The sequence below is a fragment of the Nuphar pumila genome, chromosome 10, assembly GCF_984573655.1.
Source record: "Nuphar pumila chromosome 10, dmNupPumi1.hap1.1, whole genome shotgun sequence".
Classification (NCBI taxonomy): Eukaryota; Viridiplantae; Streptophyta; class Magnoliopsida; order Nymphaeales; family Nymphaeaceae; genus Nuphar; species Nuphar pumila.
The window spans coordinates 77,303,815-77,328,469 of NC_143258.1; the positions used below are offsets into that span (position 1 = coordinate 77,303,815).

Sequence of the window (24,655 nt, forward strand, 5' to 3'; positions counted from 1 at the left end):
CTGGCATATTTTTTTAAGTCAAAGGCTGGGTATTGCCCAATCAATAAAAGTCTAACCCGTTGACACACTAATAATAAGATCCATAACAAATATATTAGTGAATGAAAAGGAAAAAAAGGAGGAGGATATTTTTGGCATTTTAAATATTTAACTTGTGTTAATTGGGTATGGTAAATTGTAGGTTAGATCAGGTCCTTATTTGACCATTAATCAGAAAAACATAGGTTCATGTCAGGAATTTTAGAAAAGTTGGTTCCTGATATGAAATTTTAGGCAAAAGATGAGTCTGTATCAGGAAATTACCCTGTTTTTTACTTTGTTGAAGTTACCCAAATGCCCTGACTTAATGTTGGACCAAAAAAACCTGTAAATTCTTGTATTTAGTGTTCTCTTGTTGCAAAAAATTGTAAAAAACCTATAAATTCTTGTATTTAGTATTCTCTTGTTACAAAAAAATGTAAATATTTTTTGGTAATGATACAAGAGAAAGAGCCCTATCACTGACCGCACATTGGCTCACCTCTGGTTGATAAAACCCTTGAAGTCCTCCCTGCCCGTCAAGATAGACAAAGTTATTTTACAAAACCTACAATGGAAGAATACTCCTTGTGGATTGAGGATGTAGGGCTGAACATAGTGCTGAAAAAAAGGATACTTCGTATATAATTCTGCATATATAATTTTGAACATTTTCGATTCTAGTATGTGGACCAAATGTACAATGTAAGCAAATGTTATTCTGTTCATGGACATATAGATCCACGTCTATCTTATCATGCTTGCACGTCCATAAATGAGAAAAGTAGTTTTTTTACAGAACTCAAAAAAAAAGTAGTTTTTTTTTTTACATATATGTAATTTTGACTGTGAGAAGAAAACAAGAAAAATTGTAGACAACGTAGGTTTTGATCTTTGTTGAAACGCGACCAAATTTGTGAATTCTTAACAAATACTGAAAAGAAATGGCAGTTTTCTTTAATTAACCCCTTGAGATGTCAGGTCGCACTATCAAAAACGAGAAGTCTTAGTTATGACTAGTAAATGAGCCAAACTAACCGAACAGAAGGTGTTCAAGCATGACTCTTTTCTTGTGTGGAGTTCAGCCGAGCTTGAGCTCACGAAAAACTTGAGTTAAACGAGCCAAGCACGAGCTAGCTGATTTACAAAAATTATACATATTTTTCATAGTTGAAAGTTATAGAATTTGAACCCTAAACCTACTAAGTTAAGCTCGAACAGGCTCATTTATAAAATAAGTGATTGTGGGATTTAATCTTTACACTTATTGCTTGCAAGCCAAACACTTCAACCATCTTTGCTATATGATATAAAGTATATTTATTATCAATTAAAGAACCTATTCGAGTTGAGTCAAGGCAAATATTTGTTGTTCAGGCTCAATCTTGTCAAGCCTATTTTATGAGTTTGAATGAGCTCTGTATGAGCCGAATATGAGCTAGCCACAGCCAGCTCATCTTGTTTCCTAACCATAGTCTCAAGTTTGAATCCCATAAAGGTTATTGAAAGAACTTGTGGCTGGCGAAGTAGGGGGATAGATATATCAGGAGGAACCGTCAATTGAGGAGAAGGCGGGGAAAGAGTATCAAGAGGAGGTAGGACGACATGATGAGAAAGGCCTCACTCAAAAAGACTAGGCAGTGGGGAACGAGTAGACGGAGAGACGAGTCCAAAAATGTACTCATCAAAGTAAACATGGTGAGAGATATAGGTGCACTGTTGAGAGGGGGTCAAAACAAAGGTAACCCTTATGGTGAGATACATAGCCAAGAAAAATACAGGGAGTAGCCTTTGGTTGAAATTTTAAGGTATGAAAGGGTGTTAACAAGGAGTAGCAGCGGGCACCAAAGACACGAAGATGGTGATAGTCGGTTAATGAAAGAGAAGTTCATATGCGGTCTTACGATCAATTGTACTAGGGTGAAAAGATAGTTAATGATGTAAACGACAGTGCTAAAAGCATTGACCCAAAAGGTATATGACAATGAAGAAGTATGTAACAGACTAAGCCCTGCTTCAATGACATGCCGATGTTTGTGCTCAACAAGCCCGTTTTGTTCTGGGGTATGCGGACACAAAAAAATGATAGAGTATGTCATGGTCTCGTAAAAAACTTTCAAAATTATGACTGATAAATTTTCCTCTATTATCAGTTTGAAAAGCTCAGATAGAGAATTGAAGTTGCTTTTCAGTGACATGCTTCAAAGACTTGAAACACTCAAACACTTGTGACTTAGTACGCAACGGAAAAGCTATGAGAAACAAGAAAAATCATTTACTGTGAGGAGATAAAAGCGAAAACTTTCACCTGAAGCGACTGAAGCAAGCCCCCAGACATCAGTGTGTAAAAGTTTAAGTGAAGATGTTGTAGAAGAGCAAGAGTGATAAAAAAAAAGTTTTTGAGCTTTGCCAATAAGACAACTCTTACACACTTTTATTTTGTTATTTTTATTAACAAAAATAGAATGATGAAAGTTTAAGTAAGAAACAATCTTCTTATTTGCATGCCCAAGACGTTGATGTCATATGTAAAAAGAAATCATTCTGCTTGCATATGTCGTCACCTGCATATAATCATCAAATTTGATTGAATATAGTCCCGCGTTGAATTTCAGTCTCCTTAGACGAATCTTATCCTTTTGTCGATCCTTGACAAGAAATTTAAAATGGGTGAATTAAAAAATATAATCATTATCTTCAATAAATTAGCTCATAGATAATAGGTTCTTCGTAATAGAAAAAATATGAAGAACATTCTTTAAATCAAATAAAGAGCCATGAGCTTTCAGAATAAGATTATCAGTGTACGAGATGTGAAAGCATCTTACCATTGTCAACCATGATTCGCTCTCCCCCATGATATTGTGATTTATTGATCATCCATGATTAGATGATTCGTAGCACCAGTGTTAAGATATCAATAGTCATTAGTGAATTGTTGAAGAGACATGGCTGAAAATACTTTAGGGATATTCCAATAAGTTTTGGCAATGTGTTCTCATTTTTCCATAATATTGACAGATAACAACCCCACAATCACCTTAAGTTTGAGAAACGGGGTTACTATTAGACGTATTTAGAGAAATTTTTCTTTCTTGTCCCTTGTCACAACCTCGATAAGAACCACAGCCACAACCTTAACCCCTGAATACAGTGAAGGCAGTTTGATGAGGTTCAAGGGTTTTAGGAGGCTTGGCATGAATGAAAAGCATATGTTTTTCTTGGTTAAGAAGCAAATCATATAGATCTATGAAGATATACAAGGCCGAATTAGTGGTAAGAAAAGTCATAAAGCTTTCATACTCAAGAGAAAGACTATTCAGAGTTATTTGAACTAATTCTTTGTCTTATGTGGGATGATTGGCGGTGGCAAGAGAGTTGGTTAGAAACTTTATAAGGTCTAGTTAGGACAGCATATCCATATTTTTTTTCTTAATAAAAGTTAGGTATATCTTCATAAGCATGAGTCTAAAAGGGGATTGAGTTTCATATGCTTTTTCCAGAACAAGCCAGGCTTCACGAACTATTTTTGTTCTCATGATTTTACTGAGTTTATTCAGCTTTGAGCCAACTGATCAGAGTGAATCCACATAGGATAATTCAGATTTTCTATCTTACCTTCATCTGTCGCAGTAATGAAGAAATCTGGTTGAGGAGAAGAGTCATCAACAAACTTGAAGAAGTTCTGGCTAATTATAACTGATTCAAGTTGAGATCTCAATAATAGATAGTTATCCTTATTTAATTTTATCAAGACAAGGCTAGCGATGGCATTCCACTGAGTCATAAAAGAGAAAAAGAACGATAAAGAGGCCATTGACAACTCGTTGGAGCTTGAAGGCTCTGGTACCATTAAAGAACTTTAAAAAAGATGAAAAGCTCGAATTTTGACTCTCTTGTCCAAGCACAGTATTTATAATCTTAAAGAGTTTTACAAGATTTGTAATACATGATTCTAGAACACTTATGAATTATTATTTTTTATAATTCTATAAAAAACAATAACTCCTTTTCTATCAAAAACTATAATGCCAGTTTCATGAGGCTCTTAATTGAGTAGCTGCATTTGAGTTATCTGGTACACCTGCTGTTGTTTAAGGACTATGAGAACTCGTTGAAGCTTTATCCTTATCAGTTATCCCTCAGCTTAACTACCCAAAAAAAAAAACAATAAGGTGTGTTTGATTGATTTGAGGATTCAAGATACATGCTATCATACACTCCCCCCAACCATGATGGAAATGCATAAATTTCAACTGAAATATGAATATTGGGTCCTCAGTAGCTAAGAGACCTCTTTAAGAGGAATGGATAGAATTGCCATTCTAAATTGTGACAAGGGAATGAGGGGATTCAGAGATGAAGGATGAAAAGCTCCCGAGTTTTTCAAAAGAAAATCGGCGATTTATTCGGCCCCACGAGAGGAGGAGCAAAACACAAGGCAGTGATCACGGTTGGTCCCTACATAAGAGGATCTGTGCCTCCCTTGGGTTTCTAACAAGAGCACCCTCCCTCCCTCCCTCCCTTATAATTATCTCTGCCGTCCAAAGCCGAACCAATGAAATAAAAAGGAAAAAAAGAGAGAAAAAATTCAGAGACACAAGAAAGAGAGAGGTAGAGAGAGACAACAACCGAGATTGACCGTTTCAAAACCATAAAATAACCTCCTTCAATTCAAGTAAGTCAATCTCTTCCTCCCAATGCTATTATTATCATCAAATCTGTGATTTCTGGATACACCCATCAAGAAAATAAGCTATTTTTTTGGCTTCAATCTGTTTTTCTTCTCATTTTTCCTTTGTTGGTTCTTCTTCTCTCTCTCTTACTCTCATTTTTATGCTTTTGGGAGAGATCCATATGGGTGTCTATCAGATTTCTAATATAGAAGTCTGTAAATGGTTTCTTGGTTTAGTTTCTGTTAGTATCCTTTAGTTGTCTTTGGGTGGTATCAGGTTGTAGAAGATTAACATCAAAAAAATGAAGATGGGTATCGATTGTAAGAAGGTTGGTTCCCACACTAAGAAAGGTTTGATCTATTTCACTAAGACTTGTTGTAGATCTGCACATTCACACCCTTTTGTTGTGGGTATATTGGTTTTATTTGTGTTGTTGTATGCATTTTCCCCTGCTGTGTTCTATTTCGTGCTTTCGAGTTCGCCGGTGGTCATATGCACCGCCGTTCTTCTGGGAACCCTTTTGAGTTTTGGGCAGCCCCATATTCCTGAGATCATTGAGGAGAAAGAAGAGAGAGCCCAAGAGATCTCTTCTCTTAAAGCTGGTGGTAGTGTTGATCGTGTTGTTATTGAGAAAGATGGGAATTCTGAGATGGAGACTCCCCTACTTGGGATCGAAAGACACGCGATCGAGACGATCAAAGAAGAGGAAATCAATGATAGAAGTTTGGGTGATAATGGAGGAGGGATCAAAGGTGGGGAGCCCTTGCCACCCCATGAAGAGAAAGAAGAGAAAGGGGGAGGTGAGTTCCATGTGGAGAAAGGTAATGCGGAGAAGGTTGTGTCTGGAGACGCTACAGGTGAGGTGGATATGATTTTTACTCCCAGACGTGCTTTGAGACGGGAAGAACCAGGAATTCATGGTACTAAAATGGCTGAAGACTCGAAAGTTGGTGAAACCCAAGAGGATTCAACAAACAAGGGCAGATTTTATTGTCGTTCGAACAGTAGACGAACCGTTCGTTTCGTGATGAATGACGAGGAAAGGGCCAAAGAGGAGAAGAAGATTCAGGAGGATTGGGTTGAGGGGATTAAACCTAAAGTCGAGGATCCCGAAGATCAGGTGAAAATTCCTGATGCCCATGTTGAGGATTCTTTTGCTTCCTCTTTGGGTTCTCCTTGGATGCTGGTTGATCATCATGAGGTGTTATCGCGAATTGATCATGATGACCGGTTCACCCGGATCGATCATGATGACCAGTTCTCTCACTCTAGCTCAGACTCAGAGCATGCTGAGAGTTCTTCTCCTGATGCTTCCATGGCTGATATAATGCCTATGCTTGATGAGCTTCACCCTCTTTTGGATTCTGAAACTCCTCAACCCGCTTCTGTTGAAGTATCTGATGGAAATTCTGAGGAATCTTCGGAAAACCAAGATTCTGATGATGATGATGATGATGAAGATAGTGTTGATTTGAAGAAGGAAGGTGACGAGACTCGTGAAGGAGAAGATGGACGTCACAAGGAGGTGGCTGGGGTCACCTGGACTGATGATGACGCAAAGAATGTCATGGATCTTGGCAGTTCTGAATTGGAGAGGAATCAACGTCTGGAGAATCTGATGGCAAAACGTCGTGCTAGGAGAAACCAAAAGATCGAGTTAGAGAAAGACCTTATAGACCTACAATCGGATGAGAAGATATCACTGTTGGATATTGATGATCCTTCATTCAATTTTCTCCTGGATCCTGTTCCTGTTCAAGCTCCACTTGTTTTTGGACGGTCTGTAACACTTCCTGCTATCAGACGAAATCCTTTTGATTTACCCTGTGATGGAGAGGAAGAAATGCTAGACCTATCAGCACCTGCATCAGCCAGGGCAGCCTCAATCCTATCAGCAAAACAAAACCCTTTTGATCTTCCATATGATCAGGCTGACACAGATGACATACTTACAGGAGAAACTTCAACCCATGGAGAATTCATGACTATTCATCAGAAGGGATTGTATACAAACGAAAGTCATTTGCTGGGTGGTTCACACTTTGGAGGTATTGGTCAAGAGAAGATTGATGTCGATATGGGTTCTGTTTATAATATGACAGCTGTGAATTCTGTTGCAGGTTTTCAGGGGTTTTCCCATGTAAATTCGCCTGCTATCTTGAACCGTGCGGAACCCCAGAAACATCAGGGAAACAATGATGGCTCTAATTCTTTGAGGTCTTCTTTTCATGGCCATGTTGCTGGAGCAGTTGATGAAGATATCCAACAAGTTGGTACTCACAATGCAAATCAGTTGGAAAAAGGTATTTTTTCCAATATTCATAAGGCAACTGCAGATTCTAACATAAGCAGCTTGTTACAGATTGAATTATTTTCTTCTGTTGAGGCACAAGAAGATCAAGAAACACTGCATGGTGAAACTAATGAAGCTGAAATTGTTCATGCAGTAACTTATGCTTCTGTTGAACCAGCTGAGAGTAATCCATCATCATCAGAGACAGAAAGTCAGTCCTCAGAAGAAGTGGACCACATGGAAGTCAGTCAAGAACCAAGCAATTGTGAGTCTGAGCTTGCTCCTGATATCGAATCAGTTGCTTCTGATATCACAAAGGAGCGCATTCAGGGAACTGAAGCTTTTCACCACCACATAGGATCTAGCTCACATGTTTCGGGTTCAGATTGTGGTTTCGATAGATTTACACCAGGGGAATCAGATGTGCCATCTGAAGGGATGCAGATAAAGAATGTCCGCATGAAGTATGCAACTCTGGGTTCACCTGAGCATGTTATACTTCCTCTTGATGAGTCTCCAAGTAAGCAGTATGCAGGATCAGATGTTGTTGAAGAAAATTTTGATGATTCAAGTTCCTCTGCCTCATCAGATGGAGATGAGACAAAGTTCGGTGCAAACATTAATAAAGGAAATGATAACCTCAGGTCCTGGGGTGGTTCTTCAACAGGCTCTACTGAAATTGCACAACCAGGGTCCAAGGAATCTGATATTCTGAGAAAGGAGGCAGATGACAGCCGGGTCGGAGAGCCAGTTTTTGATTCAAGCCCATCTGCACTCGAAAAATCTCGCTCAGGTTTGGCATCAATAGCTGAATCTGATCTCTTTATGGAGAAGGGCATTTTCTGGTCTCCTTCAGTAGCCTCTGATGATGCTCCTGTGGAGACCTCAGAATCAGGTTCTCCTAGTATGGTGGTCGAGAAGAACATCGTGAATGAGTTCAGAGAAGAGATTGTTGATGGAGGAGGTGAAGCAGTGAATGCACCTGGCGTGGCTGCTTCGGAAAATGTTTTGGTTATTGAAGATCTTTTGCCAGATGCTGTTTCTGCATCAGTTGGAGATGATCAAAGCCAGTCAGATGGGAGTAATCGATCCCACTGTGGAAAAGAGCTACCGGAACTGAAGGAAGATGAAGCTAATGAAGAAGTCCATTCAAGTGAAGAACTCTCATGGAAGTCATCAGCAAGCTTGTCCAGGGCAGAGGAGATTGAGTTGACGTCACATGAAGTCTCAGAAGTTCAAGAAGTTCATGAAGCAGCTCTCCAAGATCAAAACATTCAGACAACTCAAGAAGAACCAGCTTCTGTTGTACCAGAAAATATTGCAACACAGACTCTGCATGTTGCTGATTCATCTTCATGGATAAACCCCTCAACAAGGGAACATCATCTCATTTTGGATGATGCTGGACAGCATGTTGATGAGATTCAAACAATCCGATCCAGCTGCCATGAAGAATATGCCGAGATCGTCCATGCTGCTGAATCATCTCCAAGGTCAGAGAATAAGGATGATGAGGATTATGTCCATGTTGATGCCCATCCCTCTGATGCTGAGGAGAGATCAGATTCTGATGCCGTTTCAGTTGTTGATCAAACTGTAATAACATCAGAAAGAATACTTCTAAAAGGAGACAAATCAGTTGTTCATCCGTCCTTGGTTGGTCGTCAACAAGTTTCAGAGGTTAGTTCCTTAAACATGCCATTTTCTATTGTTGTTCTCAAAGATTTTCAACATGAAAAGCAGCATGAAATAATGAATACGGGTACAATTGCTTTTCAGGTGACAGAGTCATGTGAGTCTGGAAATGTGCATGAAGGTTATGTGCAAAGTGCTGATGCTGTTTCTGTGAATCAAACTTCTGTTGATTTTAATGTGTTAACTGGTTCGCAACTGTTGGAGTCTACGGAACTACCTGAATCATCAGAGCCATCAGGTGTGGAACATGTCATTTCTGAGCTAATACAAAATGGATGCCATGATGAATCACCGAAGCATATCCATGTCTCCTCATCAGAAACAACTGAGCAGGACATTGCAGAAGAAAACTACATGCAAACGTCAATAGTTTCAGAGACTGTGTTATCTACTTCAGATTCTTTAAATGGGCATATTGAGATGAATCTGAGTACTATAGAAATTTCCAAGCCCTACCAGGGAGCTGACCATGACGTCTGGGTGATGGGAGAAGAGGAGGTTGAATGCATCAAAGATCTTGATGAAGACCTGCTATCTGAATTAGACACTATTGGTGATTTCAGAGTTGCAGAAGAGATGCCTTCCGTACACGAATCAAAAACGAAACTGGAAATGCATGTTGGTGGAGAATTAAAAGAAGTTGCTGAAACAAGTTATGTGGCAGAAATGCCAGCTCTTGAAGCAAAGTCGGCAGAGGACCTTAGTCTTGCTTTGAAGCACTTCCATGACGGAGAATCTAGCAAATCAAGCAGTCATCAATTGGTTGAACATGAAAAAGATTTTGCGGAGTATGAAGATGAATCTGCACAAGTGCATTTGGAAATGAGGCATGGTCAGTCAGAGCTGGAAGTTATTGAAGCCAGATCTCTTGATGACATTGAGCCGGTATTGAATCCATTTTCTGGTGGAGACTCTGAAAAACATGGTTCCCAGGGCCAAATCATACAGCTTCCAGAGATTCATGATAACCATGCAGTGATGGAAGTTCTTGAAGCAAAATCTCTTGGGGATATTGACTTGGTACTGAAGCAATTCAACAAACCAGATCTTGGGGAAACTACTCTTGGTGAACCAATTGAAGACCAAGAGAAACAAGTAGGCTCTGGCATTGAGAAATCTGAACCTGAATCAGTTGAATCAGATCTCCAGTCTGCTGTTCTTGAGGTGCATTCAATCAAAGAAAGAGAATCTGGTGGAGATGGTAAAGAAGAGAACCACCATAGTTTTGACGTAAAATCCTAAAGTATTGAAGCCTGAAGAAGGCAATGGTTTATATGATTCAAGTGCAATGAGTATAAAGGAAAAGACAGGAAATCAAAGCATAAACCGTATTCTTGCTTTAGCTCCAGCTCCAGCTCTAGTTCGAGCGATTTAGATTTAGTGTGGAGTTGAAAATATTGGCTGTATAATTGGATTGTGCTGTTTCTTATATAGTTTGAAGATTTCATGGGTGTGGAAGCCAGCATGAGTATCAGTTAGGATTTTTGGTAGTGGCGGTTGTATTTTGGGCTTTTTATGTATTCTTTTGAGTAGCATGAGTTTTTATTATGTGCTTCTTAGGGTGGTATCTTTTTATTCCCCGCAGGAGTGAATTGTCGGTTCATTGCATTTAGTTCTCCATGTCAGTTTTGTTGTCGTGGATCGTTTCATGCTCACAATGTATAGTTCAGTTTCTTGCCTGTAATGGTATTTAGGATTGAGTCTCTCTCTCTCTCCAAAGCAGAATGTGGCATCTATATCCATGTTTTTGTCCACTGCATTTGTTTCTTCTTTCTACTTTTATGAACGGTGATTCTATTTTTAAATCATGTAAACTCATAACAACAATTAGCTGAATAAAGATGATTGAGGGCGTGCAGATAGCCATCAGTTTCATGATGGATATATTTCTTAATTAAGAAGAAGGCACTAATACCTCAACCTTTAACTTGTCTAAGGTGCAATATTTATCATTACATGACCTGTCCACAAACTCAAAGGGACCACTGATATGGCTATGTTCTTAATGAGATTAATGAATTGTTCATGGGTCTTTCTCCGATATAGAGGTCACTCGCAAAGGGCCAAGCAAACCATACATGCATTTAATATTGCTATCAGCTATCATTATCTAAATCTCATATTATAGTCCAGATTTGTTCCATCTTGCTTTCTTGGTTTTGATTTTCAGAAGTTGAAGTGCATGTCTTGGTCAGTGTGCTTTAACCTTGCAGATCAAATTGTTGTCTAGGAAGACAAGCTTTGGCCTGTTTTGTACACTGCTGTTCAAGTTTTCAGACAAGTCGATATATCTGGTCTCTTAATGGACATCCTTGTCATACTTCCATATGCATATGGCTACTTGCTGTGAAGAGATGGGAAGCTTAGAACTACGAAAAGCACTCCTGTATTTTTTCATGGTAGACAATTATAAATTAAAATTGCATTGTGGTTTGTTGTGAGGTTCTTATTGCTGATCAAGTTGTAAATGGTGAAAAACATTTATAGAGAAATTTTAGAAGTTTGACACTTTGTGATATGCAATCTCTACTACGAGAGGTATGCCATTATGTAGAAGTCAATTTTTAACATGCACCTCATTCCTTGATTAGTTATCACTATCCATGCATGGTGCTGTTAATGTAAGCCTAATCATTCATGTCATGCATCCTTTACCATGCACATTTGTTTCTGTTTTCCCCCTTCTAGGATCTTTTACCTGTATATGTTTCTCTCAAAAAAATACCTGTATATGTCATGCAAATGCCATGAATGGGCAAATATAATGCATGTACTTGGCACTTTAGCCTAATTGTAAGCTTAAGCACTGGATCCTTTTTTTTTGTTCACGATTATTGGTTCTTTTTAATTCCCTTCTTTTGCGTCAATAGTGATTATTGGTTCCAATGAGTAAGACTGCGATTTTGTTGACTGTATGCTGGAAAACCTCTTGTTTTCATTGGCACAATACCTCAGGTCCTCGTCCACCAGGTAGTACACCCAGGTTCAACTTTTTTTTTTTATAAAGGCAAGCTGAGGTTAGGCAGACGCCTACCAGTTATACAACGATACCATTGGGACTCGAACTTGCAACGTCCCAACACAAGGTGACGTGCACTAGCTGCTCCTACTAGACAAGTGGAGCCCCCATTGGTAGTACACCCAGCTTCAACCTTGAGACCAAAGACAGGCACCCTAAGAAACCCTAGAACGAAAACCAGGAAGCAGTCTCATGAACCTTATATTTCTGTCTTGTTTTTTCTCATGTTTTTATTTATGATTCAAGTGATTATGCAAGGATTCATCGTGTTTACCCCAGGGAGCGACCATCGGTAAGTGTTCTTCCTAAACTCCAATCTTTTCCTCTAATTTTCTTTTCCTTGTTCCATTTTTGGTCCATAATTGAACCAACTCGTCAAAACCAATGATTGTTATTGTTTTTTCTAGTTCTTCCGACGATCCTGTGGTCTGATTGGTTTTTGCGAAGATTTTAGTTGACTCAAGTTGAAATTTCATAGTTCTGTGCAGCTCCACTGACGAAAATCTTCTTTTGCATTTCTAATTTCCAATTCCCTAGCTCTTCAAAATGTGTTATCAGTAGATTTCTAATCTATTTAGTTACGTATTTGGTGCAATTCGAAGGCTTCTGGTGTAACTGTTCCAATGGAAAAAATCTGTTTCTGAAAAAAAAAAAATTTCTCTAATGACTTCAAATAGATTGTTTTAGTGTGTGCTATTGTATTAAAAAACAGATTGAGGAAATAGCAAGCCTCCCGATCAATGTATCAATCCTAAAACTCTCTTTCTCTCTCTTTTCTTCTGGGAAAGACTCTTCTCTTCGCCGACTGACAAAGAATAAAGAAATTTGGCATTTTCAAATTGATGAAGCAAAAAAAACAAGAACAAATGTCGTGCCCATTGCATTGTGCTTGTCTTTCGGGATCAAATTTTCTTGCTCCAAGTCAACTACTGATATCAATATAGGTGACTGACAAAGCCCCATACAATCACAAGCTTAACGTGCAAAATCAATCTAGTTGATCTGGAATGGAACCGACGATCTAAAACAGCTTATTAAAAGAAAGCCTATCTCTTCAGTCATTTTACAGTACAACAAAATGTTGGCAGCTACATCCTTGAAAAGGCTGCCAAAAGGAAAAGAAAATAAATCTTCGCTTCATGTATATATGCTGATAAATAGAACGAAGTAGAAGCAAAGCATTAGCCTATAAGGTAATCTCATTCATTAGTCATCCACTACTTCCCGAAGGATCCCCTGAAATAGCTCCACTGCCCACGGATGCAGATCCAGTCTGTGAGGAGGTCAGGCCTCTGACCTTTTGTATTTGCCGAAGCCTAAAAATGTCTTTCTGCAGCGGTTGACTCTGGACAGTCATTTCATCTTCATCTTGCCCTGTTGAAAAGACGAAGTTGTGTTCATCCTCAATGGAAACTATGAGAATCCAGTGGTATGCAGACCTTACTGCTAGGATTTTACCCTAGCATGATCAGACCATTTTTAAAAACAAAAAGCGACTTGTTTAACTATTGAGTTTGACAAATTTCATCCAAAAAAGTAGAAATGCATTTGAGTTATTGTATTTTCTTGATTTTTCATGAAAGATTTTCTGCTTTTTTAAATTCACCAAGTGCTTGAGACTTTTTCGAGGACAACATTTTTAGAATATTATCACAAAACATGCCCCTTGCCAAGAATGATATTTGTGACATTGCTACCATCCATGTCCAAGGTCAAGCTTTAGTTAGAAGTTTTGAAAGAGAATCTTTTCAAGATAAATGAAAATAGAACAGAAGTCACATAAAAACGTGTTAGGAGCTATATAGATAACAGCTTACTATCAGGTTCTTTTCTTTTTCCAGTCTGGCCTTCTCTCTGTGATCGCATGGATGAGCTATTCGCATTTGGCCAAGCTTTAACTGAGCCTGATAGATCACTGGTCGTGCTTTGAACAGGACCTGTGGCAGATTGCTGTGGTAGTGGAGCTATTTTTCCAGTAGCTCCAGCTGGAATGGTGCATTGTGACAATATGGATAAGACAATATCTACATTTGGCGTTGGTCCTACCAAATGAATGAAGGGTGTTAAAGCAACACAAAATACCAAAAAGAAAAGGCTATTGCCAGACAATTCAAGTCCGCATATGCAAATTGGCATGCATGATAGAATCTTAAAACAGATGATTGGAATTATTCTTCAAAAATCAGCAGAAAACCTAAGGTGAACAACACAAAATACGTTCATACTAGAAAGCAGAAACACTTTACAGGATCTAATGGGTCACATACCATGGAGATTGTTCACATTTCATGGTATGCGTGTGTGTGCATGCTGATAAAAAGTATTAAAGAGATGACATTGACTTCTCAAGATTAGAAGCTATCAATATGGAGATAATGCAGTCAAGGCTACACAGGAAGAACCTACCGAAGCCCTAAATTAGAGTTCTTACATTAAAGGATGACCCTGAACAGATATCGAAAGAATCTAACTCTAAAAATAAAATTAACAACAATAGACATAATAAAAGCAATAGACAAATAATGTCTTCTTCTTCTCAACAATAAACATAATACAAGCAATAGACAAATAATGTTTTCTTTTTCTTCTTCTCAAAAAACAAGAGGAAAGGTACATTATTCATGGAGTACAAATGAAATTTTATCTGTATTTTAAAAAGCTTTTATTCCCGCACAAATTAGAAGTGAGGGACCAGAATCCTTTCCCTTGTACATTAGGAGAGGCGCATCCTGCAAACCTAAAAATTGACTCCATTTTTCATAACTGTTCTAAAAATCTAATAGACTTCTAGCATGCTGTCACATAGATGTGGGTGCAGATGTAGGTTTTAAAATGTATGTATATGTATATATACATATTATTTATTTGTCTATATATATATATATATATATATATATATATATATATATTTATCTATATGTATACATATTCAAATATGTATATATAAATACATATATATACATATATATAATCTTTTTTGTATCTTATTTTTTCTTTTTTTCTGTATTTTCTAGAGTCAACAGGCTGTTGACTATGTGCTAGACAGTGTAACAGCTAGAAAACTAGCTGTTAGACTGTGTCATTCTAACAGCTAGAAATCTAGATGTTAGAACCAGTCTAACAGCTAGTTTTGCTCTGTCTTGTATGTATAAACAAGGGGTGTCTACCCCATTGTAGGTATGCATTTTGCATACTTGGATCAATAGAATATTAATTTTTAAATTCTGTGCCTACTTTGTGTGTATCCTTAGTGGCATTTGTGTGTGTGCCCTCAGTGGCATTTGTGCTTGTCCATTCTGGATTCTTTGATGGGCATTTGGTTCATGTGCTTGAAAGCTCTCTATTCTTTACATGGTATCAGAATCATAGTGCTCTTGGACTTTTGGAGATTGGTCATCACGTGTTCGTGTTCGTTGGAAAGCTTCCAAAAGTGTTCCCCGGAAGAATTTTTTTCTTGGGCTTAAGTTTGAGACCCAATTTCTTATGGATCAGACCCGACTTGTTTAGGTTTAGGGTTGTCGCCCTTGCCTTGTATAAATTCTTTTTTTTCTTTCTCTCTTGTAACTATCGAAAAAGAGCAATAAAGTTTTTTACTCTCTCTCAGATTTGAGGAGAGGTTTTTCCATGTAAATATGTGTTCTTGCTGTGTTTGGTTTGATCGTTCTTGTTTATTGTTTCCTTCAGTTGTTTCTTGCTCGTAGTTTTTGTAACAAGATTAACCAACAAAAGTTAAAATATACTAAGAAATTGATTACATAACTGAAATAACTGAAAAATATATGAGATTAACCTATATTCTAAAAAAATATGAGATTAACATATAAAAGTAACTAAAAAACCGATTACATAACTGGAAAATATATGAGATTAACCAACAAAAGTTAAAATATATTAAGAAACTAATTACATGACTGAAATAACTGAAAAATATACGAGATTAACCTACAAAAGTTAAAATATAGTAATATACTAAGAAACTAATTACATAACTGAAATAACTGGAAAATATATGAGATTAACCTACAAAAATATTTTTGATTATGTCTCAGAAGTCTTGTTGTAAAAAAAAATTTGTGCCTTGTGGCACAGAAGGCCACGCCTCAAGGCGCATTTTTTATAACACTGGTTGTAACCCTTTTTCGAGTTTCTGAGTCATATCAAATTATCAAATTATAGTTGTAAAACATTCTTTTCGAAAATGCCGACTTGGGAAAACTTAATTGCACTTTCGCAACCTGCAAGAATTTCAATCTTTGCTTTTGCAAAATGGTGCATTTGAAAACTGGATTCGCTTAAGAAATCCTTTTAAAAACACTGTTGTGCATAAGCACAACTCGCATCCTTATAAAAAGCTGCATTTACTTGTATACCATAACTGCGAGCATGCGCACATTATAGCGTGATAGCAAAGTACTAAGCAATACTCGATGTGCAAAATCGCACATTAAGCAAAAGATGCATAAGCAAAATGCACGAGGTACGAAACCATACATCGGTCAAATATCTAAGCAAGCAAGTAAATGTGCAAATAAGGCATGAGGTACAAAATCATACATCAGTCAAATATCTAAGCAAGCAAGTAAATGTGCAAATAACGCACGAGGTACGAAACCATACATCAATCAAATATCTAAGCAAGCAAGTAAATGTGCAAATAAGGCACGAGATATGAAACCATACCTCAACCAATAAGCGTACAGGCAAGTAAATACGCAAGGCAGATAAGTACAGGAAGGAAATAAAGTACGCCTAGGCATATCTAGCACGGCTATTTTAATTATTTCAACTTAATTTAGTTCATCTACTGCCCTTTTGTGTAACATTCTCCTACCTTGGCGGGGTTGCGGTTCTGCGTATGACGGCGAGCGTAAGTGAGGACGGGCTAAGGCGACGAGGCACGAGCGTGCTCCATTGCGAAATCTGCGAAGGTACGACATGTTAGTACGAAAAAATAAAAGAAGAAGAGACAGAGGTGCAGCCTCTGCCAACTGTCCGGCCTGCAAAAGAAACAGAGGCAAGGGACCAGAAACTTAAAGGCAGCAGGGGCCTCTCCCCTGCCTGCCGAAAGCATGCATGAGGCAGGGGCGAGGTCCTGCCAAACAAATCCGAGGAGGCAGGGGGCCCAGCCCCACCTGAGAGAAGACAGAGGAGCAGGGGCGTGTCGAAACCAGGAAACGGCACAGGCTTCGCCCGTGCCTAATGAGGACCGAGAGGCAGGTCGATGTAATGAAAAGAGGCGGAAGCACCAATAGAGCAAAAGTCACTCTTTAAGAGTGACTACAAGAGCCAAGAACACAAACACCAAATGTGCACACACAAAACCTCACAAATATAGGAAATGACTTAAAGTCATAAGTTGGATTTATTGAAGAAAGAGAGAGAGGGGTGTAAAAACCCATACATTTAAGAGGGGAAGACCTCCTCTATTTATAGAGGAGGGAAGCACTAAAAGGAACCACAAAGGGGGCTCCCTTGTAGTCGTTGGGAGCCCCAACGGTCAGAAATCTGACCGTTGGAGCCCCAACGACTACAAGTGTGAGGCCCCCTTGTGGTCATTACAAAAAGGAAAAAAAATAAAGAAAAAAGAAAAAGGAAAAAGGGAAAAAAGAAAAAAGAAAAAAGAAAAGGGTACATATGTGGTTTTACAAGAATACCCCTATCGGGTATTTATCTAAATGAGAAATAGTATATATATATATACATATATGTATATATATATACTTATATATATACGAATGTATATATATATATATATATATATATATATATATATATATTTTAACACGCCCCCTCAAACTTTACGCGGAGAAGACCGAAAGTTTGCTAAGGAGGAACATAAATCGTGGAGTTGGAAGCGCTTTGGTGAAGAAGTCAGCCAGCTGATATTCTGAAGTAACATATGGTAATGAGATAGTCCCTCTGAGATATTCGTCTCGAACATAATGGCAATCCATCTCGATATGCTTTGTCCGTTCATGAAAGGTGTGATTGCTGGCAATGTATATCGCACTTTTGTTATCACAGCAGAGCTTGGTATGAGTGGAAATGAGGACGCCCATGTCAGCGAGGAGACTTCTGAGCCATACGATTTCCATAGTTGTCATCGCCATAGCCCGATACTCAGCTTCAGTAGATGATAAGGAGACTTTCTGCTGCTTCTTGCATCTCCACGAGATGAGAGATTCACCTAAAAAGATACAAAGACCCGTAATTGAGATACGATCATTGGGATTGCCTCCCCAGTCAGCATCAGTAAAAGCAGTCAATTCAAGAGATGAGGAAGAGGATAAGAAGAGTCCCTTTGAGATGGTGTTTTTGATATATCGCACAATTCTCATTACGGCCGCCATATGAACCGTGGTAGGTGTGTGCTGGAACTGGCTTGCTGCATGAACCGCATGAGCTATGTCAGGACGGGTGATGGATAGATAAGTGAGGGATCCAATTAATTGACGGTAGGGAGTTGGATCTTCAAGAAGAACACCATCTTCAAGTCTAAGTTTTGCATTGATAACTTCGGGAGTCTCAACTTTCTTTTCATCAGATATTCCTGATTTGGTACAAATTTCAGCAGCTAACTTCATCTGAGATAAGATGTATCCACGTTCGGAATAAGCCACTTCAATACCTAAAAAATATCGCAAATAACCAAGGTCAGACATATCAAAAGTATCTTTTAGCATAGACTTAACATCATTTACTCCCTTTTTGTCATTCCCAGTGATGATCATATCATCAACATACAGCAGAAGCATAATAATGGAGTCACATGTTCTTTTCACAAAAAGAGCAGTGTCAGTATAACAAGAAGAAAATCCTAAATTTATTAATACGTTACTAAACCTATCATACCAAGCTTTAGGTGCTTGCTTAAGACCATATAAAGCCTTTTTTAATTTCAAAATTTTTTCATTTAAATCCATACCTGGAGGTGGTTCCATATACACTTCTTCATTTAAATTATCATTCAAAAAGGCATTTTTAACATCAAGTTGAAAAATTGGCCATTTTTTAACTGCGGCTATAGCAATAAGAGCTCGAACACTAGTCATTCGAGCAACGGGGGCAAAGGTTTCATCATAATCTACCTCATACTCTTGGGCATATCCTTTGGCTACCAACCTAGCCTTATACCTTTCCAATGAACCATCACTCTTAGTTTTTACTTTAAAAACCCATCTACATCCGATGGGTTTCTTTCCATTGGGAGGATCAATGATTTCCCAAGTTTGTACCTTTTTAAGAGCATTAAGTTCAAGTTGCATAGCTTCATTCCAATGAGCATATTGTTTAGCATCATTGTAATGAGATGGTTCATGAAAAGAGTGAAGAGCAAGAAGGCATGCTCGAAAATTAGGCGAAAAAGAATCATAAGAAACAAATCTATTTGGTATTTTGGAAATCCGATTTGATCTTCTTTGAGAAGTCTCTTCGGTGAACTCATTTTGGGAAAAATTTTCAAGGGCACAAGGAGGATTCCTTTCATTCCTTCTAGAGTAGACTTGAATTTGTCTTGAAACATTTTCTTCAAGGTTTTGATCATCGTTTGGATGTTCAACAAGATCTTCACTAAGAGATTCATTAGAATCAATATGATCATCTATGATGTTTTCGTTAGGCAATAAGTCAAATAAGAATGAATAATCAATTTTTTCATTCGGTTGGTGCGAAAAACCACTTTCCTCTTCAAGGAATGTGACATCTTTAGAGATATAAAGCTTATTTTTAAGTATGTCAAAACATTTATACCCTTTTTGTTTTTCGCCATATCTCAAAAAAATGCATTCAATAGCCCTAGGGGAAAGTTTATCATTCTTGTGAGTTAAAACAAAACATTTACATCCAAAAATTCTTAGTCTTTTGTAATCGGGAGACATATTGTAAAGTTTTTCAAATGGAGAAAGATTTTTTAAAGAGGACGAAGGGGTCCTATTGATAAGATATGTAGAGGTTAGAACCGCTTCGGCCCAAAAGGATTTTGGAATGTTTCTTGAGATTAATAACGTTCTTGTAGTCTCTATTATGTGCCTATGCTTTCTTTCCGCAAGTCCATTTTGTTGTGGAGTGTTGGGACAAGAACGTTGGTGAAAATTTCTATTTTCTTTTAAATATTTTTGAAAATCATTGGACATATATTCGCCTCCCGAATCGGATCTAAGAATAGATAAATTTCCCAAAAATTGGTTTTTGACCATTGCATGAAATTCTTTGAAGAAGGAGAAAACTTCGGATTTGCGACTTAGGAAGTAAATCCACGTGAATCGAGTAAAATCATCAATAAATACCATATAATACGAAAAACCTCCTTTAGATAAAATAGGGGAAGGTCCCCACACATCGGAATGAATAAGTTCAAATGGCCGAGTGGTAAAGTAACTTCTTTGTGGAAATGGAATAGCTTTAGATTTCCCAAAAATGCAATCTTTACAAGTCATGTGATTGTCTTTACAAGTATTGTTCAAAAACGGAAAAAGAGACATTTTTACAAAATTTGGATGGCCAAGTCTCTCATGCCATATTCCAATACTTTTGTCTTTTACAAGATTGCATGATGCCTTAGATGGGAGAGTCAAAAAATCCATAAAGTAGAGGTCACCCCTTCTATGGCCTTGCCCAATCAGCTTCCCTGACTGGAGATCCTGCACGGTGCAATCCTTAGGTGAGAAAGAGACTTGGCATCCATGATCGGTGATTTGAGATACGGAAAAAAGATTTAGATTTATTTTAGGAACAATTCTTACTTTAGGAACAAAGAAGTTTTTGAAATCAAGAGATCCAATACTTTCAATTTTTAGTGATGTACCATCGGCCGTTGAAACACAAGAAGATATAGGTTCGGAAAAAATATTTGAAAGAGAATTTTTATGAGATGTCATATGAAAAGAAGCACCGGAGTCTAGTATCTACATACCTAGAGGAGATGAAGAGTAGGCAATGGCGGCCCCGGATATTGAAGGAGAAGTCTTGAGAAGATGTTGAAGAACTTCGGAGATGTGATTTAGAGTTTCTTTGATATCTCCTTCTTTGGTACTTTCGTCCTTCTTTGGAGAAGTTTCCCCAACCACGGCAACTTTACCTTGGAGTTTTGGACAAGCCGGTCTAATGTGACCCGGTTCATTACAATAATGGCATATTATTCCCCTTCTAGGCCCATTGATATTTTTGTTAAAGTGGGGAGGTCTATATGCTTTAACATTTGATCCGGGCCTATTAACGGCCAAAACTTCATCATTCCTAATGCTCAAGCCAAGTTGAGTTTCTTCTTGACATACCTCGGCAAGAGCGTCTTCAATAGGTAGGGCTTTGCTTCTATGGAGAAGAGATGCCCTCACTTGTTCAAATTCCGGGCGAAGTCCATGAAGGAATTGAAAAAAGTGCTCCTTTTCAATTTGTTCCCTTCTTAGTTCAATGTCTTGTGGAGCAACCCATTTGGGCTCAAGAAGGGCAAGCTCATCCCAAAGAGGAGTTAGAGAGCTAAAGTAGTCCCGGACATGCATATCCATTTGTTTGGTGGAACGAATTTTTTCTTGGCAAAAGAATTGCCGAGCAAGATCCTTTTGGGTATACATACCCTTAAGAAAAAACCAAGCCTCATTGGCTCTTCTAAACTTGGCAATATTGGCACAATTTTTAAGATCTACGTTGTTCATAAACCATGCCAAGATTTTGGCATGGTTGCTTTCCCAATCCTCGATTTTGGATTGATGTTCATTAATGGCTTTGATGCGCTCATCGCCATCTAAAGCCTTTTCAACTTCATTTTCAATTTTGGTAAGAACAAGAGAGGGTTCGGGAGTAGTCCCCATAACAAAACCCCAAAGTTTCTTACCTCTTAGATGATTTTCCATAGCGGAGGCCCACATGAGATAGTTGGACTCATTTAGCTTGAAAGAGAGCTCCACTTTAGAGTCACGTTCCATCGGCACCAAATATACTTCCTTTCTTCAAAACTTTGAGAGGCACGCTTTCCAAGATGTCAAAAGAGAAGCCCAATCACCAACCGAGCTCTGATACCATGTAATGAAAAGAGGCGGAAGCACCAATAGAGCAAAAGTCACTCTTTAAGAGTGACTACAAGAGCCAAGAACACAAACACCAAATGTGCACACACAAAACCTCACAAATATAGGAAATGACTTAAAGTCATAAGTTGGATTTATTGAAGAAAGAGAGAGAGGGGTGTAAAAACCCATACATTTAAGAGGGGAAGACCTCCTCTATTTATAGAGGAGGGAAGCACTAAAAGGAACCACAAGGGGGGCTCCCTTGTAGTCGTTGGGAGCCCCAACGGTCAGAAATCTGATCGTTGGAGCCCCAACGACTACAAGTGTGAGGCCCCCTTGTGGTCATTACAAAAAGGAAAAAAAATAAAGAAAAAAGAAAAAGGAAAAAGGGAAAAAAGAAAAAAGAAAAAAGAAAAGGGTACATATGTGGTTTTACAAGAATACCCCTATCGGGTATTTATCTAAATGAGAAATAGTATATATATATATATACATATATGTATATATATATACTTATATATATACGAATGTATATATATATATATATATATATATATATATATATATATATATATTTTAACATTCGACTGCCCTACCTGACGGGAGGTTCAAACGACAGAGGCCTCGCCCCTACCTGAGCAACTATGAGGAGGCAGGGGAAAAACCCTTGCCTGACACATCCAAAAAAGGGGAAAAGGGCAGAGACAGGGGGCGAACCCCTATCTACCGAGGAAAAAAGAAGGGGCAGGGGCAAAGCCCCTGCCGAAGGAATCCCAACGATAACAGGGGCATCGCCCCTACCGGCCGAAACAAAAGAGGGAGACAGAGAGGCGACAGGGGCCTTGCCCCTGCCTACCGGGAAAGACACAAAGGGCAGGGGCAAAGCCCCTTGCCGAGAAGGTAAAGGTCGAAGGGCTCTGCCGGCCTGCCGAAAAGAGGCGGCAGGGCCATAACCCTGTCGACCTGTCAGAGGAACCGAAGGCAGCAAGGGCTCGGCCCCAGCCATCCTGTCAAAAAGAGGCGGTGGAGCCATAGCCCTGACAGCCTGTCAGAGGAACCGAAGGCAGCAGGGGCTCGGCCCCTTCCGACCTATCGGAAAAAGGCCCAGGTGACAGGGGTTCGGCCCCTGCGGGCCTGTCAGAGGGCGAGCAGAAAGGAAATAGGCAGGGGCAAAGTCCCCGCCAGACCAATGGAAGGCAGGGCTTCGCCCTACCTGCCGGAAATCTCAGGCGACAGTGGCGGCGCCCCTGCCGAAAAGAAAAAGAAGCAGACAACGAAGGGAGACAGAGAAAGAGAAAGAGGAAGAAGACAACGCGGAAGGAGAAAGAAAGAGTTACCTGAGAAGGGGGCAGCGAGGTTGGCGTCGCAGATGAGGGCTCCGACGAGCTGCAGGTCGGAGGTCGGTCAGAAGGGGAGAGCGGGTGAACACAGAGAGGGTGAGCAGGGGCACAGGGGGGTGTCGGTTGAGGCCACGAGCGCTTGAGGGCGGAGAGGAGCCGAGAGGGAGGAAGAGGAGAGAGGTGCCTGAAAAGAAGTGTATCCCTTGTTACGGGTCACGGGTCAGGAGATCCAGACCTGTGATCATTGTCATTTCATTAATGGCACTGTGTAATTTATTCTCTTGTAATAAGAGTACTTAAGTACCCTAATCTTTGTATTAGTATGTTAATATAAAGGGATTAGAATAGCAGCCGACCCATATACAATTTAGGGTATCAGTTTTCTCTGCAGTCTCTCTCTCTCTCTCTCTCTCTCTCTCTCTCTCTCTCTCTCTCTCAACTTTCACGCGTGGAAGGATTTGAGCATTGGAAATCTTTCATGGTATCAGAGTCACGCTACAGCTGGACCTAGAATCGATCTCAAAAGTACGTCTGAAAGACCTGTCTCTTCTCGATTTTCTCTTCGAAGTCAAGAAAATTTCTTTTTCTTTTGTATGTTTCCTCAACCTCGTCTGAATATTTATTCCTCATTTTTCTTCTCGATCAGATCTGACGGTAATCAGATCTGAGGTTAATCAGATTTGTCTCACCTTATCTTTTCTTTGTCTCTTGATCTCGATCAGATCTGACATTAATCAGATCTGATCAAACTTTCTTCTCTAATTTCTCTGAGTTAACTCAGTTCAGGTTTTCGATCTCAACCCCTTTATTGAATCCCTTCTATCATTCTTCAATCTGTCGTCAATATATATTGTTTATTGTTTTCGATCAGAGTGTGATCTAATCACGTAATTCGGGTCTTATTTGATCCAGCTACATCCCTGATCAGATCTGACCAGGCAGATCTGACGTTACCCTCATTTCTACCATTTTATCGCTTTTAGCTTGAAAGCACTGCGTCAATACCGAGTGTGAATTCCTATTCACATTTTTTGTGGTTTTCATATTCAGTATTGATTCTCTTCTGAAAATCAGAAATCTGATAGATATTCAATATCTGTTTTAAATCAGCCATTGACCTGAATTAGTTTCTGCAAAAAAAAAAAAGTTACAGAAACTGTAGACAGATTGTGTTGGACACACTCTTAATACTGTGAAACATGGATTCACTTCCTACTCAGTCGGTCCTTTCTTCAAGCTTCCTCAGTCAACTCGTGTCTGAAAAATTAAACAATTGTAACTTCTTGACCTGGAAGAGGCAAATCATACCTTTCATTAAGAGTCAGGATCTATCCGAACATCTGGATGGATCTGTTCCAGTTCCTCCCGAGTTCATTGTTAAAATATGTGTACTCGTACACATATATGTATATATATATATAAATATATACATATATGTGTGCAATACCCGGTAGGGGTATTTTTGTCTTTTTGCATTTACTATATAGTTGTTTTTAGAAAACAACTATTTATTTTTTAGAATTAGTTTATATTTTATATTTTTTTTATTTTTCCTGTTTTTTATTTCACGCAAGTGGGGGGCCCACATAGATTCGTTGGGGCCTCCAACG

At 38.8% G+C, this 24,655-nt stretch overlaps 2 protein-coding genes across 6 annotated transcripts in view; one reads left to right on the forward strand and one right to left on the reverse strand.

Annotated features, from left to right (window-relative positions):
• The first annotated feature begins 4,659 nt into the window (after positions 1-4,659).
• Positions 4,660-10,490, forward strand: LOC149826910 (uncharacterized). Of its 2 annotated transcripts, XM_090019037.1 has the most exons (4): positions 4,660-6,742; positions 6,815-6,997; positions 7,142-8,667; positions 8,767-10,490. In XM_090019037.1, exons 1-4 carry the CDS (start codon positions 4,996-4,998, stop codon positions 9,922-9,924), a joined length of 4,614 nt encoding a protein of 1,537 aa, XP_089875163.1. In that variant the 5' UTR covers positions 4,660-4,995; the 3' UTR covers positions 9,925-10,490. The 2 variants fall into 2 exon arrangements, with proteins under 2 accessions (XP_089875163.1, XP_089875162.1); XM_090019036.1 differs by having other exon boundaries at positions 4,660-6,997.
• A 2,065-nt stretch (positions 10,491-12,555) lies between these two features.
• The window catches only part of CSTF77 (Tetratricopeptide repeat (TPR)-like superfamily protein), an 80,057-nt gene continuing 67,957 nt past the window's right edge, over positions 12,556-24,655 (reverse strand). For all 4 annotated transcript variants that reach the window (XM_090019041.1, XM_090019039.1, XM_090019040.1 and 1 more), the window contains exons 22-23: positions 13,519-13,743; positions 12,556-13,075 (exon numbers count right to left, since the gene is read on the reverse strand). In XM_090019041.1, the coding sequence (XP_089875167.1) occupies positions 12,912-13,075; positions 13,519-13,743 (389 nt within the window). In that variant the 3' untranslated portion in view covers positions 12,556-12,911. The remainder of the gene's footprint in view (positions 13,076-13,518; positions 13,744-24,655) is intronic.

Coding starts and splice junctions, on each gene's coding strand:
- LOC149826910 (XM_090019036.1), top strand. CDS start 4,996: ATGAAGATGGGTATCGATTGTAAGAAGGTTGGTTCCCACACTAAGAAA. Junction 6,998..7,141: donor TGCAAATCAGTTGGAAAAAG/GTATTTTTTCCA, acceptor TTGTTCATGCAG/TAACTTATGCTTCTGTTGAA. Junction 8,668..8,766: donor GTCGTCAACAAGTTTCAGAG/GTTAGTTCCTTA, acceptor ATTGCTTTTCAG/GTGACAGAGTCATGTGAGTC.